Source organism: Dendrobates tinctorius, unplaced genomic scaffold (genome assembly GCF_039654945.1).
Source record: "Dendrobates tinctorius isolate UK_male_01 unplaced genomic scaffold, ASM3965494v1 ptg000111l, whole genome shotgun sequence".
NCBI lineage: Eukaryota > Metazoa > Chordata > Amphibia > Anura > Dendrobatidae > Dendrobates > Dendrobates tinctorius.
In genome coordinates, this window is record NW_027361779.1 from 27,132,952 (window position 1) to 27,150,420 (window position 17,469).

The 17,469-nt window shown below is 40.6% G+C and overlaps 1 protein-coding gene across 1 annotated transcript in view; it reads right to left on the reverse strand.

Annotated features, from left to right (window-relative positions):
- Positions 1–326: 326 nt before the first annotated feature.
- Positions 327–17,469, reverse strand: part of LOC141100929 (uncharacterized) — a 45,285-nt gene continuing 28,142 nt past the window's right edge. Inside the window, exon 3 of the mRNA XM_073589704.1 lies at positions 327–402. Coding sequence (XP_073445805.1) covers positions 327–402 — 76 coding nt within the window. The remainder of the gene's footprint in view (positions 403–17,469) is intronic.

Below are 17,469 nucleotides of genomic sequence, written 5' to 3' on the forward strand. Positions count from 1 at the left end.
GATTTACGGGTCTTGGTTGTGGACCAAGTTTTGGGCAGTATCCGTGGTGGAAATTCCACAAAAGAGCTGCTTCGGAGGGAAGCACGATGGATTTACAACTTGAAGAGCTCAGCCCCAGAAGGACTTAAAGAGGAACTGTTGTTCTCTGGATTTTATGGCTAATATGTGTTGCCTTTTCTCTCTAGGGCTGTTCGGTCCTTTTGGCTACCAGCAATTGTATCTCTAATCTTGGATGGCGGTGGACATTGTTTGTGGTGAAAACCCTACTTTAGAACCTCTTCATGGGGAGGCTCGGTGTGCTCATTCGGCCATCAGTAATTGAACCTTCAACCGTGGATGGTTGCTGGAACATCCTCAAGGATTGCTGCTTTGTTGACCATCTTTTTCAATTTTTGGACTTCTCTAGTAGTAGATTGATTTTGTGTTAATTCATATCAAATACTTTAAGAGTGTCTTCAAAAAAGATTTTGTGGACTTTGTCACACATTCTGTCGATTTTCTGTGATAAGACACGATAATCTCCTTGAGTTATTCTTTTCCTTTTGGGCCCTTGTGAGATCTACTCTCCTTATTCCATTATATCTTGATATCTATGTCCTTGTTTTTACTTAGCATGATAACATGATTCACAGCACCATGTCGTTTTTGGGGTGACTCTTTCAATTATGTCCTGGTATCTATGTTCTGTGGTGAAATTGGGGATGTATACTCCATTTTGGGGGATTCATTCCCTGCATCTAATTATACCTTGATGTTTATGCCTTAAAATTGTGGTTACACCTTATATATACCTGCCTCTTTATGAATAATATAACATTTTTCTTTTTGGTTATGCAGTTGTGTATACCCAATATTTATGTCCTGATTTTATGTAGTATGACACCATTATTCACAGCACCATGTCATTTTTTAGGGACATTTACTCCACTCTTGAATTACATATTGAAACCCACGTTTTGCGTCGAAACTATGGGCATACTATACATATGTCTGCACTCCTTTTTGGGAGATCTTTTTTCTGTATTTAAATATATCTTGACATCTATGTGTTTGTTGAAATTGTGGGTGCATTTTATATACACCTGCATTCCATTTATACCATGAATAATATAACATCTTGTTTATACAATTTTCCAAATGGTTGTGTAGGTGTGTAGGCCTAACCAACTTGCCAGTTTTCTATCTAAATAAAATTCAGCTTGGGGATTTCTCTCTAATATCGCATCTCTGTGATACCATGGGTACCCTTTGCCATGTATTGGCGGTGATGGTCTGTTCACTATATGCACCTTTATTGACTTATTTTTGGTTTTACCATCAAGCTTTCGACTTTGCTATCTATCCATATTATAAGTATGAAGCTGTCTCTATCATATGGCGGCTTTTAAATAATCTTTTGTGTCTACAATCTTACGCAGTGATGTTATTATTTGGTTACTTGGGAACACTTTGTTTGCCATGCGTATACAGCCTCTTATCATTATTGCACATACGCTGCTTTGTCATGTTATATGGGTTTTCACCACATAAGTGCCTAATTGTCATTTTCCTGCATTTCTGTGGTTGACAAACTTATTTGTTATTTATCTTTATTGTGCAGGCTTTCGCCTGTTTGATGATCGCCATACTGTTTCGTGTCACCTTTATCTATTGATTTAATAACGATGTATACACTACATTTGTATATCGGTCCACCTTTACTGCACATGCGCTGTTTTTTCTAGTGGCGTTAACATAATTTTGTGCCATGTATGGTCTTTCGAGTGCTTGAATAAAACCTTTGCATGGGTTTTTGAAGGATTGTAATGTGATCACAATAGCTTTTGTTTTAGAACAAAACCCTGTATAGAGTTTGCCTCAACGTGCTGGGTTTTTTCGCATTCAAATTGACACCATATATTATTCTTATGTCAATCAGGTTACTAAACCTATTTATGACACATGCGCTTTTCACTATTGCATGGACCTTAATGGATGAGTTTCATTACGTAAGCGCTTGCTTATTGTTTATTGTGCAGGCTTTTTACCTGCTTAATAATATGGGCGCTGTTCTAAGTATCTCATCGCACAGGCGTCATGTTGCTTAGTGACATCATTTTTTAGTTACTCAGCAACGCATATTAGGTTGCCTCTACTGAGTATGATGTCTGATCTAGCGACGTAAACACTTCTTTTTCATGAAACAACTTTATTTATCTATTTGAAACACCGACAAGATTGCTGCCGCCATACCGCGCATGGCAATCTAGCGGCGTCATCACTTTGTTGTGAACAACTTTATTTCATTTATTCAAAACGTCGACAAGATGGCCGCCGCCATACCGTGCATGTGCGGGTGTAGTCAGCGGCGCTTACATTATGTGAACAACTTTATTTGTACATCCTCAACGCTGACAAGATGGCCGCCGCCATGCTGTGCTTTCTGCCTCGTGGGTCAGTACTGTTCTAATTAATTCATTATGCATCATGTGTTTTCTATATATATAGAATATGTATATCTATATATATATTTGGTGAACCCGTATGATTAAAGCTGTGCCCTCCGTTTTTTGAATATTTTCCCTAGCACTGCATCCTTGTGGCACTGGGTTCAAATCCCACCAAGTACAACATCTGCAAGGAGTTTGTATGTTCTCCCCGTGTTTGCGTGGGTTTCCTCTGGGTACTCTGGTTTTCTCCCACACTCCAAAGACATACTGATAGGGAATCTAGATTGTGAGCCCCATCAGGACAGTGCAAATAATATCTATAAAGTGCTGTGGAATTAATGTGTGAACTCTGACATATATATGACTATTCAGCTTCCATCTTTTCTATTGCACTTGAAAAAGATGAGATTCTATGATCAACACGACCAATTTTCTCAGAAAGCGATTTTGATGATTTGCAAATAATATTTTCAAATATTGTGCTAAGAACATTATACCTTCTTTCCAGCATTAATATTATTCACATACATGGCCAGGAGACGGTCAGAACAAGTTTTAGGCTTATGAAGCCTTAAAGCAAGCCAAAATCTAAAAAGTAAATGAGGAACCTTAAACAGAGAATGTATTAAAAAGTTTCATCCATTTTTCTTATGCAATGATTAAGCATTGTTTTTATTAAACCGGAAATTTTCTATAAATTCAGCTTAATTGAATCGGATGACAAAAAAAAAAAATCTAATAATTAAGTTTCACTTTGAAAGTAATTTTCAGTTTAGATAATGTAAGCCAACCAGTCGATTGTAACAAGATAAAGTAATGAAATAAATATTGAGAACTCTTAGCAATAATTGATGTTATAATGTGGTGCATTTGGAGAGCCCTGTATGAATATGTGTGTTGTCTGTTACCAGAATGGTGGAACAATTTACATTTTTCTCTTTTGACTTGGCTTTATTATCTCAATGCTCACATTTAGAGTGGGTGGCAATGATGGACACATTGGTCTACTAGTCAGAAATTATTTTAGGAAGCATAAATAAAAATATATAAATGTGTGCGAATAAGGAATAGCTGGCAAGGTTTCTGCTTGTCCTTAAATTACAAGTTTACTTAGGGAGTTTTATTGATTGCCACAGGCACAATGTGCATCAGTAACAGTAATGGCAGCAAAGGGTATAAAAGTATGGAAAACTGAGTTTATACTATAGATTAGAGTTGAACGACTTTGGTCGGATCGGGTTTCATGAAACAAAATTTGTTTCAGATGAAACTGGTCCGACTAGGGCAAAAAAAGTCGGAGTTTCATCCGAAACCCGACCTCAATGCAAGTCAATGGGGATTAAAAGTCGGCATTGAGTGGATGAATGTCATCCGCTCAATGCCGACTTTTATTTCCCATTGACTTGCATTGGGGTCGGGTTTCGGACGAAACTCCGACTTTTTTTGCCCTAGTCGGACCAGTTTCATCTGAAACAAATTTTGTTTCATGAAACCCGATCCGACCAAAGTCGCTCAACTCTACTATAGATTATTGTGATTAGATTTATTGATTCTTATCCACAAATCAGACAATTTATAATAAAGTGTCCTTGGTGTCAGAGATTGCCTGACACTCTGTTCACATTACGTTAATGGTGTACGTTTAATGCATCCGTTACATAGCGGCATTAACGAGCGCATCGTTAACGCATGCCATAATCTGATGTGCCATCATTCTGTGACGGACCCTCGGACGTGGTCTGCAGCATCCGAGGGTCAGTCACTGCTAGCGCAAATGAAGCATCTGCGTTAGCGGGATCGCATAACGCGATCACAAATCAGGGGTAGCGTTAACACAGTCCGCCAACGCTATGCATTGAGCGGACTGCATTAACGCAATGTGAACCTAGGCTGCTGCTTTGGTTTGTAAATGTAGGGAAATTTCTAAAGCTCATTAAAAGGCAACATACAGTATATGAAGGAAAGTGCCAGGACCAAGTTGCCCTATTTGTACTGAAACATAGTTAGTTATGGATTTAGTAACAGGATTTTCCATGCCCAGGCATCAAGTACATGCATTAGGCAGTAGAGCGTGGCCAAATTCTAAAAAAACACTTTTGAGCACTAAACATTCTGCCCACCTTCCATAAAACCCAATCATAATTCATATTCATAAGTAAATATTGGTCATTGAATTTTCCTATATAGTAAGTTAGACAAGCAAAACATATATTGTTGTATAATTAGTCAGATTTTCTTAGTAAGACTGTAATATTAGCCTTGCCACATGCTCCTGAACTTTGTGAGAAACAGATGAGCAGAATATTAAGCATTTATAAATTTAGATGTTTGCTTTATCTAGCATAGCAAGCATTCGCTTGTATATCTCTTCCCATTACAAGAAAGATGGTTGCAAAGCAAAATTAATTTCTGGATGCAATATCTGTAACATTGCTGATTTATGACAGCAATATGAGGACAATATAGCAGGACTAGGAAAGTGCAGTAAAATGGGACGGCAGTTAGATAAGTGAGCCTTGATCTTTTTTATATGTATCTTACATTCCTAGCAATGAGTCATATGTAAGTGGGGTGTTTATAAATCAGGGTCTGCTCTATCACATACTGGGCTGCTTGCTGCAGTTTTGAGAAAATAGTGCTTTTCCTGCTGCAGATCTAGCAGTTTTCTGAATGCTGAGCTCTACTGTATATAACAACCTGCCAACACTACTGATTGGCAGCTTTCTGTGTACACTGCTGTTGATCAGTGGTCGGGTTGGGGTTATACAGAGTTAATGCAGATTAAGGAGGAGTTGGAAGAAACAGTGAATTTTATCAAAACTACAGCAAGCAGCCCAGTAAGTAAAACATTGCTGGAAATACGATCTCTACATTATGATGCTCTCTTGTTAGGTAGAAAAAAAGCTGATTCCCTTTAATCAGTATATGTAACTGTGTTAAGTCCTTAACTAGTCTCTTGTAAAGTTGAACAAAACGATTTGCAGGAACCTGGTCTAATAGCTATGTCGGTAATCAGTGACCTGGTTATAACTAACTATAACTACGGTTAGTTAAAACAAATTATAATGATTATATCTATATATATACATAAAGCTGATCAGAGCCCTGCTAACCTCCTCCTACCTGCTGACATTATCTGCACGTCTTCTGATTAGTAGGTCCAACTCGAAGTCTTGTATATGTCGCATTGCAACAATGATGTTGTGCGGGAACTACCGTACTATATAGAAGATACAGCGGAGATGTTGACAGGTAGGAGGACAATCACACAGGTAGGAGGACAATCACATGACATGTGTCAGTGGGCCATGGACAACTATCATGGATTAAGGGTCCTGTGAATCTTTTTGCTCAACTCTAGTGTCTGACAATGAAATTCAGGGACAACCACAACCATTCGACATTATAGTTTCCTATATTGCTAACTTAGGTAATTATTATAAGTCATACAAAAGAAACAAAGCGGAAACTATATGCCATAAAAACAATAGAATTTTATTATAAATCAATTAAAAAGCATTGAAGTGCAATGCAATATTTTTCGGGGCAATAAATGCAAAAAGACAAAGGCCTATAAACCAGGTACAATCAATGCACATATAATAATTCAATAATCCATATATGGGGCTTTCTTCATATACAAAACAAGCTTCCCGGAGGAATAGTTCCTAAAAAGGACAGATAACAAGGAGTATATCAAAAATTCTTTACATGCATAGTCCGCAAAAAGCCATAATCGATATAGTAATTCAATAGTCCATATGTGGAGCTTTCTTTATATATAAAACAAGCTTCCCGAAGAGATAGTTCCTATAAATGTGCAGATAACAAGGATTATATAAAAAATTCTCTACATGCAAATTCCGCAAAAAGCCCTAATCAAAAAGTGGCAGCAATATATATATATACTATTCAAAAATATGCGCTATACAAAGATAAATAAAGTGCGCCAAAAAAATAGGTTAGTATTTAAATTGCCTACATGAATAATGGCATACAGCAGTAGAACAAATCCTCAATCCCTAATAAATGTAAATACTTAATCCTGAGCATAGTGCAGTAAGCAAATAGGCTAAGAGGAGAGGCATAGTGCAGTCATAAAAGCCAAAAAAGCTGCTTACAAACAGTATAAAGTAAACCAAGGAGGAGGAGGGGAGAGGAAAGGGTTAAGAGCCACTGCTGCTAGGCAGATACTGTACCTGGATGGCCGAAGCACCCCTTGACACGTGTTTCGCAGTGAAGCTTTATCTAAAGGGATTGTGCTTTTTTGGCTTTTATGACTGCACTATGCACATGTCAAATAATTGCTTGATGTTATGAAGTTATACGGACTGCTAATTTAGAGTTATGGAAAATTGTTGAGCAAAACGCGTTGCTTGCCTTAATAATGGAACTTGCTTAATCATGTAATTTATATAAATGATCCTCACACTTCTACGACCAGTTTTCTCATTGATATGCACACGAAGTGTTCACAATAGGTTCATTCACGAAATGTATTCAGGATTGCGGTGGCAGTGAAGTATGTACTATGTAACTGCTTGCTTCATTCTATTAATCATCTTTTTATCACGCTGTGCACAAGGCGTAACTACTGTTTTATTTGCCATCATACAAATTATAATTTACCCATATACTTTATAAAAACTAAAAGCACATATCAGCCACCTAGTGAGTTTAGTGAGTTCAGTAACTATACACTTAGTTGGCGGCAGCTATAGTAAAGGAACAAGACTGGGAACTGTATTAAGGAAATCAACTAACTCTGAAAAGTTTCAGGGAACTAGTGGAGACATCCCTGAGTTTTCAATGTTGATGACTTTTGATGGATTTCACCTAGTGACAGACATCTCTGAACTCATTTCTGCCAAAATTAGACTTTTTCTGAATAATGAGTCAATTTCAATAATATATGCCTATTGTAACTCTTCAGAATACTTTTCTTTATAATATCCACGAAATTATTTCTTTATAATTTGCAGTGCACAATTTAATTCATCCTCAGGTAAAGTAATATTATTAGATTTTTCCCTTTTATTATTTTCATTTTTTTAATAATTGCAAGATACATTTAGATAAATCAATCCCTCTTATTTACTGTAATACTTCTTCAAATGTTTAAATAGTAACTAGAAAAATATTCAGAATTGAGAGTCCTCAGTGGTTGATACCTTTTAATGGCTAACTGAAAAGATGGTAACACATTGCAAGCTTTCGAGACTACTCAGGTCTCTTCATCAGGCTAGACTAATACAAAATCTGAAGTCACATATTTATGCACAATACAGCCTAGAAAAAATGCAATAGATAAGACAAGTGACGTGAAGCAGAACTATCAATATGGGAGAGGGAGAAACATAAATATAAACATTGGACCAGTTCATAGATAAGGGGTCCGGATGTTTTATGGTCCTCTGATTGGGGTCTAGTTCTGTGTTGTGATGCCTCCACACGGTTTTAAAAGGAAATTCCTTAATTGATGTAAAAAGACATAAATCCATGCGACACATTCATTCCAGCACTGAGAGTGTCAAAGTTCGTCATAAACTTGTACTCCCAAACTCGTCTCTCTCTCTGAGAATTGAAGTTACCTTTCAATACCAGTAATTTCATATCCACGCTGCTGTGATCAGGGATACAGAAATGTTTTGCCACAGGTAGATCCATTCTTTTTTCTCTTATTGTGTGACGATGAGCATTCATCCTTGTTCTAAGCTTTTGCCCTGTCTCCCCCACATACAGACCCCCAGTTGGACATTTAGTACAAATAATTAAGTACACCACATTAGATGGATATGAAATTACTGGTATTGAAAGGTAACTTCAATTCTCAGAGAGAGAGACGAGTTTGGGAGCACAAATTTATGACGAACTTTGACACTCTCAGTGCTGGAATGAATGGGTCGCATGGATTTATGTCTTTTTACATCAATTAAGGAATTTCCTTTTAAAACCGTGTGGAGGCATCACAACACAGAACTAGACCCCAATCAGAGGACCATAAAACATCCGGACTCCTTATCTATGAACTGGTCCAATGTTTATATTTATGTTTCTCCCTCACCCATATTGATAGTTCTGCTTCACGTCACTTGTCTTATCTATTGCATTTTTTCTAGGCTGTATTGTGCATAAATATGTGACTTCAGATTTTGTATTAGTCTAGCCTGATGAAGAGACCTGAGTAGTCTCGAAAGCTTGCAATGTGTTACCATCTTTTCAGTTAGCCATTAAAAGGTATCAACCACTGAGGACTCTCAATTCTGAATATTTTTCTATCTACTGGCTAACACGGTACAAAGATATAAATAGTAACTAAACATTCATTTTTTAAGTAATTATATTTGGCATGAAAAAAATGTCCTAATTCACTTTATCAGCCAATTTTTGCTTTTTTTTCTGGTTATAAATAGTCTAAGTCCTCATTCAGACATCTGTTTTTTCACGTATGAGAATGATTGAGCAATTATTCTGATCTGACTCTGATAAGAGTTTGATCAGAGTGTGGTCCAAGCATCATCCTATTTCTCCACCTTATCCATTCTGACAGTTCCTGAAAATCTAACTGCACTTTTTTTCACACACCCATTGACTTGAATTGCAGATTTTGATCAGACCCTCGGATATAAATTGAACATGACTCGGCGATTGTCTGTACATATACGAGCATCGCCCCATAGATTATCACAGGTATGAGTGCTATGTATGTTATCCGTAAAAATCACAGATAGCACTCATGCGCAAAAATTGGATGTCTGAATGGAGCCTAACAGTCTGCCATTTTTGTTTTAATCTGTACACCGCTTCTACAGTAAGTACTCTGAGTACAGATTGTGTCAGTGGAGGGGGTGCAACGCGGGAGCTTGCTGGCTAATGAAGGAAGTGAAAGAATGAACCAGCTCACCCACAGCGTCGTACGGCTTGCTGAAGCACAGAACTCGTGTGGTCACACGTGTAGCACTGATGAGAAAAAGGAGATGTGTTCCAGTTTCTTTGAATCCAAAAATTTATTAGAAAATGCTTCTTAAAAACACCATGGCAATGTCAAAGTTCACATGGCAAGATATAGTTACACATTTCAAATGCTAGAGGCTTCCTTTATCAAACCGTACATGAACAGGTCCTATACAATTTTTATACAAAATGTGATCAATAAAAGAGTGATTTCAAATCACATGACAAACATGCTAATCACATTAAAATTCCATGTGCAAAAAAGGGAAGAGGGGGAGGGGAAGCGAAGGAAATGAACAGAAACAAGAGAAAAAATATAAAATACATAAAATCATGTCATTACATGCATATACTTAGACACAAAAAGAAACAATTTTAATAATGGAACATAAATTCTTTGCGACCATTCAGACCCGCAGGATGGCATGTTCCCAAATAGAAAATCCAAAATGCCTCTCTGGTCATTAGATGTCTCTTGATGTTTCCTCCTCTCAATGGATGTGCAATGCATTCTAATCCAGAAATCCTAAATGAAGCAGTACTTCTTTGATGACAATGAATAAAATGCCAGGATGCAAATGAAATGGCATGATTTAAACTGGATAGAGAAACAATGTCTGTTCAGAGATTCTGACCTTTAAATTGCGGGTGATGCAACCTATGTACATCATACTGCATTCAATGCACTTAATCATGTAGACAACATTGCAAAAGTTGCAGTTTATATATATTGTTTAATTTTAAATTGTTGAAGTTGGAGAATGTGCGAATTGTTGCAAAATGTTTGCATGTTCTACATCTAGATCCTCCACAGCCAAAGAAACCTGGATAGTTTAACCATGTCTTTAGTCTAGCTGTGTGATTAAAGAGACTAGGTGAAATAATATTTCCCAGCTCTCTTAGCAACTATGTGACACCTCTATTCTAAAATTATTATTATTATTTATTTATAAAGCACCATTGGTTCTATGGTGCTGTACATGAGAAGGGGTTACATACAAATTACAGATATCACTTACAGTAAACAAACTAACAATCACAGACTGATATAGAGGGGAGAGACGACCCTGCCCTTTCGGGCTTACATGCTACAGGATGGTGGGGAAGGAGACAGTAGGTTGGGGGGTTGCAGCAGCTCCAGTGATTATGAGGCGATAGCTCCAGTAGTGGTGAGGAGGCAGCGGGGATCATTGCAGGCTGTAGGCTATACTGAAGAGGTGGGTTTTCAGGTTCAGTCTGAAGGATCTGAGTGTGGATGATAGCCGGACGTGTTGGGGCAGGGAATTCCAGAGGATGGAGGCTATTTGGGAGAAGTCTTGGAGGCGGTTGGGTGAGGAGCGAATAAGTGTGGAGGAGAGAAGGAGGTCTTGGGAGGCCCGGAGATTACGTGAGGGAAGTATTGGGAGATTAGTTCAGAGATGTATGGAGGAGACAGGTTGTAGATGGCCTTGTAGGTATTAGTATCAGTATTAGTAATTTGAATTGGATACGCTGAGGGAATGGGAGCCAGTGAAGAGATTTGCAGAGGGAAGAAGTGGAGGAGTAGCGAGGAAAGACATGAATTAGTTGGGCGACAGAGTTGAGAATGGACTGGAGAGCTGCAAGGGTGTTAGCAGGGAGGCCACAGAAAACGATGTTGCAGTAGTCGAAGCGGGAGATGATGAGGGCATGCACAAGTAGTTTAGTAGATTGAGGGTTGAGGAAGGGACGGATTCTGGAGATATTTTTGAGTTGTAGGTGGAAAGAGCTTGGATGTGCGGTTTGAAGGACACGGCAGAGTCAAGGGTTACTCCGAGGCAGTGGACCTCCGTTACGGGGGAAAGCGTGATGTCGTCAATTGTTATAGAAAGGTCGGATAAGGAAGATCTGTGGGATGGGGGAAAGATGATTAGTTCAGATTTGTCCACATTGAGTTTGAGGAAGCGAGAGGAGAAGAAGGAGGATATAGCTGATAGACACTCTGGGATTCTAGAGAGCAGAGAGGTGACGTCTGGGCCAGAGAGGTAGATCTGAGTATCATCGGCAGAAAGGTGGTACTGGAATCTATGGCAGTTTATGAGTTGCCCCAGGCCAAGTGTATAGATTGAGAAGAGTAAGGGTCCTAGAACAGAGCCTTGGGGAGCTCCAACAGAGAGAGAGTGGGATGAGGAGGTAGTGTGGGAGTGGGAGACGCTGAATGTGCAGTTGGAAAGGTATGAGGAGATCCAGGATAGGGCGAGGTCTTTGATGCCAAGGAGGAGAGGATCTGTAGTAGGAGGCAGTGGTCATCTGTGTCAAAAGCAGAGGACAGGTCTAGAAGGAGGAGTATAGATTATTGTCCGTTAGCTTTGGCTGTAAGTAGGTCATTGGTAATTTTGGTCAGGGCTGTCTCAGTGGAATGATGGGGGTGGAAGCCAGATTGTAGATTGTCAAAGAGCAAGTTAGATGAGAGGTGGGAAGAAAGTTCAGCATGGACATGCTGCTCCAGGAGTTTAGAAGTGAATGGGAGCAGCGATATTGGGCGATAGCTGGACGTGGCTGTTGGATCGAGGGTTGGCTTTTTAAGGATAGGCGTGATTGTGGCATGTTTGAAAGCAGAAGGGAAGGTACCAGAAGTTAGTGATAGCTTGAAGAGGTGGGTTAGGGACGGGATAAGAGTGCTGGTGATGTTGGGGAGGAGGTGGGATGGGATCGGGTCAAGTGCACAAGTGGTGAGGTGTGATTTGGAGAGAAGAAGAGCAACCTCCCCTTCAATGATGTTAGATAAGGAGGTTATGGAGTTTGGGCATTGGTCTGGTATGCAAAGGGGTTGTGGTGGTTGAGCAATAAAGACTTGCCGTGTTTGGTCTATCTTGTTTTTGAAGTGTGCGGCAAAGTCCTTGGCAGAGATTAGGGAAGTCGGAGGGGGGCAGTGGTGGGCGGAGGAGGGAGTTAAAAGTATTGAACAACTGTTTGGGGTAGTGGGATAAGGAAGATACAAGGGATGTAAAGTAGAAGTAGGCCTGTTTAGCAGAGGTGAGGGCAGATTTGAATGCAAGTGTTGCTTGTTTGAGTGCAGTGAAGTCATCTTGTGAATGCGTTTTCTTCCAGCGCCGTTCTGCAATTCTGGATGCTTTCCGAAGCTTTTTAGTGATGTTATTGTGCCAGGGTTATCTATTGATTCATCGCACTCTGTTATGCATGACAGGAGCGACCGAGTCGATGGCTGATGCAAGAGTGGCATTGTAGAAAGTAGTGGCAGTGTCTGTGTTGTGGAGTGAAGATATGGAGGACAGTGGTAGGATAGAGTCAGAGTGTGCGAGTGTCTAGATGTGCGAAGTATCTGCGGGGGTGCGCATGCTGCTGGACATAAGCGACAGGTGAGGAGGACAGGGATGAGAAAGTGAGTAGATGGTGGTCAGATAGAAGAAGAGGGGAGGTGGTGAAGTTAGAAAGAGAGCAGAGGCGGATGAAGACCAGGTCTAATGTGTGTCCGTCTGTGTAGGTGGCTGAGGAGGACCACTGAGTAAGTCCAAAAGATGAAGTAAGGGACAGGAGTTTGGAAGCAGCTGACCGGTGGGTGTCAATGGGGATGTTGAAGTCACCCATGATGATGGTGGGAATGTCAGCAGAGAGGAAGTGAAGGAGTCAGGTAGAGAACTGGTCAATGAAGGCAGTGGTCGGGCCCGGAGGTCGGTATATGACGGCCACTTGGAGATTGGAGGGAGAATAGATGCGGACAGAGTGGACTTCAAAAGAGGGGAGGACAAGGGAGGGAAGAGGTAGGATTGGGTTGAAGGTGCAGTTGGAAGAAAGAAGGCCCACTCCTCTGCCATGTCTGTTGCCAGAGCGAGGAGTGTGGGTGAAGTGGAGGCTACCGTAACTAAGTGCAGCAGGGGAGGCGGTGTTGGAGGGTGTCAGCCATGTTTCAGTGAGGCCAAGATAGGAAAAATTAAGAGAGGTAAAGAGGTCGTTAATCACATGGAATTTATTGCAGATGGAGTGGGCATTCCAGAGTGATCCAGAGAGTGGGAGCAGGGTGGTGGTTGTGATGGGCATGGATTTGAGGTGGGAAATATTTCTGGTGTTTTTGTTTGTTTTGGAACGATAGAAGGGGGTAATAATGGGAGGTATGAGCTGTGGAGGTCCAGAGTTGGGAGATATGTCACCAGCAGTGCGGAGAAGAAGAGAGAGGGAGAGCATGTGGGAGAAGGAGGGTGGGTGGCTTGTTTTGTATTTTATTAGGAGAGCTCTGAGGTTGAGGAGCAGTTCAGCAGAGGAGGTCAGGTGGGGAGGCAAGAGGGAAGGAGAGATTACTATTTGGTTAGCGGGTGCTGGGGTTTGCGGATTGCGAAGGAGAGTGAGGATTAATGGAGCCAAAACTGTTAGAGCATATGTCAGCATGGTGAGAGTAATTTAGAAGGCAAAAGAATGGTAGATAAAGTAGAATACTCATATAAAATAGGAACGTGTTTCTGAATTAGAGATTCAATTTTAGATAACTGATATACTGAATAGAAAGAATTGCCTTGTTACCCATTGGGGACTTGATCTTGTGCTTGCGTGTAACAAGATCTCGCCTGTCCTTTCTGTGCACTATATCCACTGCTCTGTTCAAAGACTATTGAGGATAACCCCGTCTTTTTAGTTTTTCACATCATTTTTTCTTTTCTTCCTCCAGAATGGCATCCGCATTACAATTTCTAGTAATGTCCCTGATAATGAATTTTGGATTTAAAACTTGAAGAACAAGTTGCTCTGAGATATCTTCAGGAATTTCATACAATTAGTTCACCAAAGGAGACGACTGTGAATACAGCTTCCCACTTGGCCTCTAGAAACCCCTTTTTTACCCTGTCCACTCAAGAGTTGACTGTATGGATCGTTTTCAAACTGTTATGGAAAGAGAATTAAGACATTTGAACATGATTACTAAGAGTACCAGACGACATTCCAATTTAAATCCCTCACAGTCTGCAGCAGTTCAAGAATTGAAGCACATGTATGAATTAACTATTAAAATGGCTGACAAGGGTGGTCTTGTTGTGATTTTGAACACTGACACATATTGAAGTCAGATCAATTCTATTTTGCAGGATGAAACCACTTATTGGAAACTTTCTATTGAACCCACCAAAAAATTTCAGGTGGAGGTGCACAAATTGGTGGATGAGGGATTTTCTTTATAAAAAAAAAAAATTTCAGCCCACCCCTTAGCGTCCTCCGGATAGCAGGAACCACACCGTCACACGGAGCCGCCCTGGCCTGGCGGATACAAGTCCAAACACACAGTAATCTCCAGCGATCTCAGGCAGGAAGGTAGTTATAAAAAATATTCCTTTATTTCTTTTCGTTAAAAGAACATGTTACAGGTAGTGGATACCCCAGTGGATGGTAAAAAATCCAACGCGTTTAAACTCAAAAGATTAAGACTCTTTTGAGTTGAAACGCGTTGGATTTTTACCATCCACTGGGGTATCCACTACCTGTAACATGTTCTTTTAATGAAAAAAAATAAAGGAATACTTTTTATAACTACCTTCCTGCCTGAGATCGCTGGAGATTACTGTCTGTGTGAAGGGATTTTCTTTGGGTGTACTTTCCAAGGCACAGGTTGATTACCTGAAAATTGATCACCATGTGCAACCTATTATGAATGCACTACCAAAAGTCCACAAGAATGTGTCCACCACCAATGAGACCGATAATTCCTGGCATTGGGTCCATTACCGAACACTTGAGTGAATGGTTGGACTCCCTTCTTCAAACATTATGTTTGCAAACGCTGGGTTTCTTTAAAGCAGGGGTCCCCAACCTGTAGCTCGTGAGCCACATGTGGCTCGCGGTCCCATGAATTGTGGCTCGCGATTGTTTTGCCAGCTTGGTGCATTAGCTCCAGGTCTAGCAAACAGGTATGAAGAGTTCATCTCAAAATGATGAATTTTGTGTGTAGCCCTGCACAAAAGAGCAGATCTGGATGCACATTTACTGGTCTTAGGGGTTAAATATTATTATTATTTTGTCACACATTTTCTGATATGGCAGATATATTGATGACACATTGATCATTTGGTCTGGTGATGTATCTGCCATACCAGAATTCATTCGGTACCTCAACTCTATCCAATTCAACCTTTTCTTTACACACACTGCTCATTTGTCTTCTATTTCATTTTTGGATTTACAATTGGAAGGTGTGCACGGAAAGAATATTATCACATCTACATTTTCCAAGCCCTTAACGGGCAATACCATTTTACATGCAAAGATCAGTCACCCCATCATACGATTAAAGCTATACCAGTAGGGGAATTAACTAGCATTACTAGAAATTGTAATGAGGATGCCATTCTGGAGGAAGAATCGAAAAAATGCACAGGATCAAGTCCCCAATGGGTAACAAAGCGGTTCTTTCTCTTCAGTATAGCCCTCAGGTTTCTAAAATTAAATCTCTAATTCAGAAACATATTTTATATGAGGATTATACTTTATCTACCATTATAGAATCGAGGTGTCACATAGTTGCTAAGAGAGCTGCGACATTGGGAAATATTATTTCACCTAGTCTCTTTAATTCCACAGCCAGACAAAAGACATGGTTAAACCATCTGGTTTTCTTTGGCTGCGGAGGATCTAGTTTAGAACATGGAAACATTGTGCAACAGCTCGCACATTCTCCAATTTCAATAACACCCAATTTAAAATTCAACAATATACGCGTATAAACTGCCACTCTCGCAACGTTATATACATGATTAAGTGCATTGAATGCAATCTGATGTATATAGGTTGCACCACCTACAATTTAAGGCCGGGGTCACACTTGCGAGAAACTCACACAAGTCTTGCATCTCAATAGCCGGCACTACCGCCGGCACTCGGGACCGGTGTGTGCGGCTGCATAGAAATACATGCAGCTGCACACTCTGGTCCCGAGTGCCGGCAGCAGTGCCAGCTATTGAGATGCGAGACTCGTGCGAGTTTCTTGCAAGTGTGACCCCGGCCTTAGGTTACGTTCACACGTAGCGGAACTCTCGCGGAAATTACGGTGAGAATACCGAATTCCATTCCGCGGGAAAATCGCATTTTAAATTCCAGCGATTTTCCAGCGGAAAACTAGCATTTTGCAAGCATTGTTAGCTTGCAGAATTGCTAGCGTTTTCCAAGCGATCTGTAGCATCGCTTGGAGAACTGATTGACAGGTTGGTCACACTTGTCAAACAGTGTTTGACGAGTGTGACCAACTTTTTACTATTGAGGCTGCCTATGCGGCATCAATAGTAAAAGATAGGATGTAAAAAATAATAATAAAAAAAAAATATTGTTATTCTTACCTTCCGGCGTCCCGCACAGCCTTCCCGCCTCTCTCCACGCTCCCGGTCCCAGTAATCCTTTGTGAGAATTACCGCGATGATGTCCGTTCTCGCGGGATCGCGATGCCTCGCAGTCATTCGCGATGACGTCGCGCGAATGACCGCGAGACTTCGCGATCCCGCGAGAACGGACGTCATCACTCGCAAAGGATTACTGGGACCGGGAGCATGGAAAGAGGCGGGAAGGCTGTGCGGGACGTCGGAAGGTGAGAATAACAATATTTTTTATTTTAAATTCTATTTTTTACAGGGATATGGTACCCAAAGCCCGGAGGACAGCCTCCTCTCCTCCGGACCGTGGGTACCATCCGCAAATGTTCTTCTTACTTTTCCCATGGTGTGCACAGCATTCCTATGGGTGCGGGATCGCCGCGATTCCTCTAAATTAATGAGCATGCTGCGTTTTTTACCGCAAAGCGATTCCACCGCAGTAAAAACTGCAGCAATAGCACAGCATTGCGGAATCTCATAGGAATGCATGGGATGCTTATTTTTTGCGTTTTCACGGCAAAATCGCACGTTTAAAATGGCCGCAAAAACGCAAAAAAAACACCACGTGTGAACATAGCCTAAAGGTCAGAATCTCTGAACATACACTCACTGGCCACTTTATTAGGTACACCTGTCCAACTGTGTGTTAAGACTTAATTTCTAATCAGCCAATCACATGGCGGCAACTCAGTGCATTTAGGCATGTAGACATGGTCAAGACAATCTCCTGCAGTTCAAACCGAGCATCAGTATGGGGAAGAAAG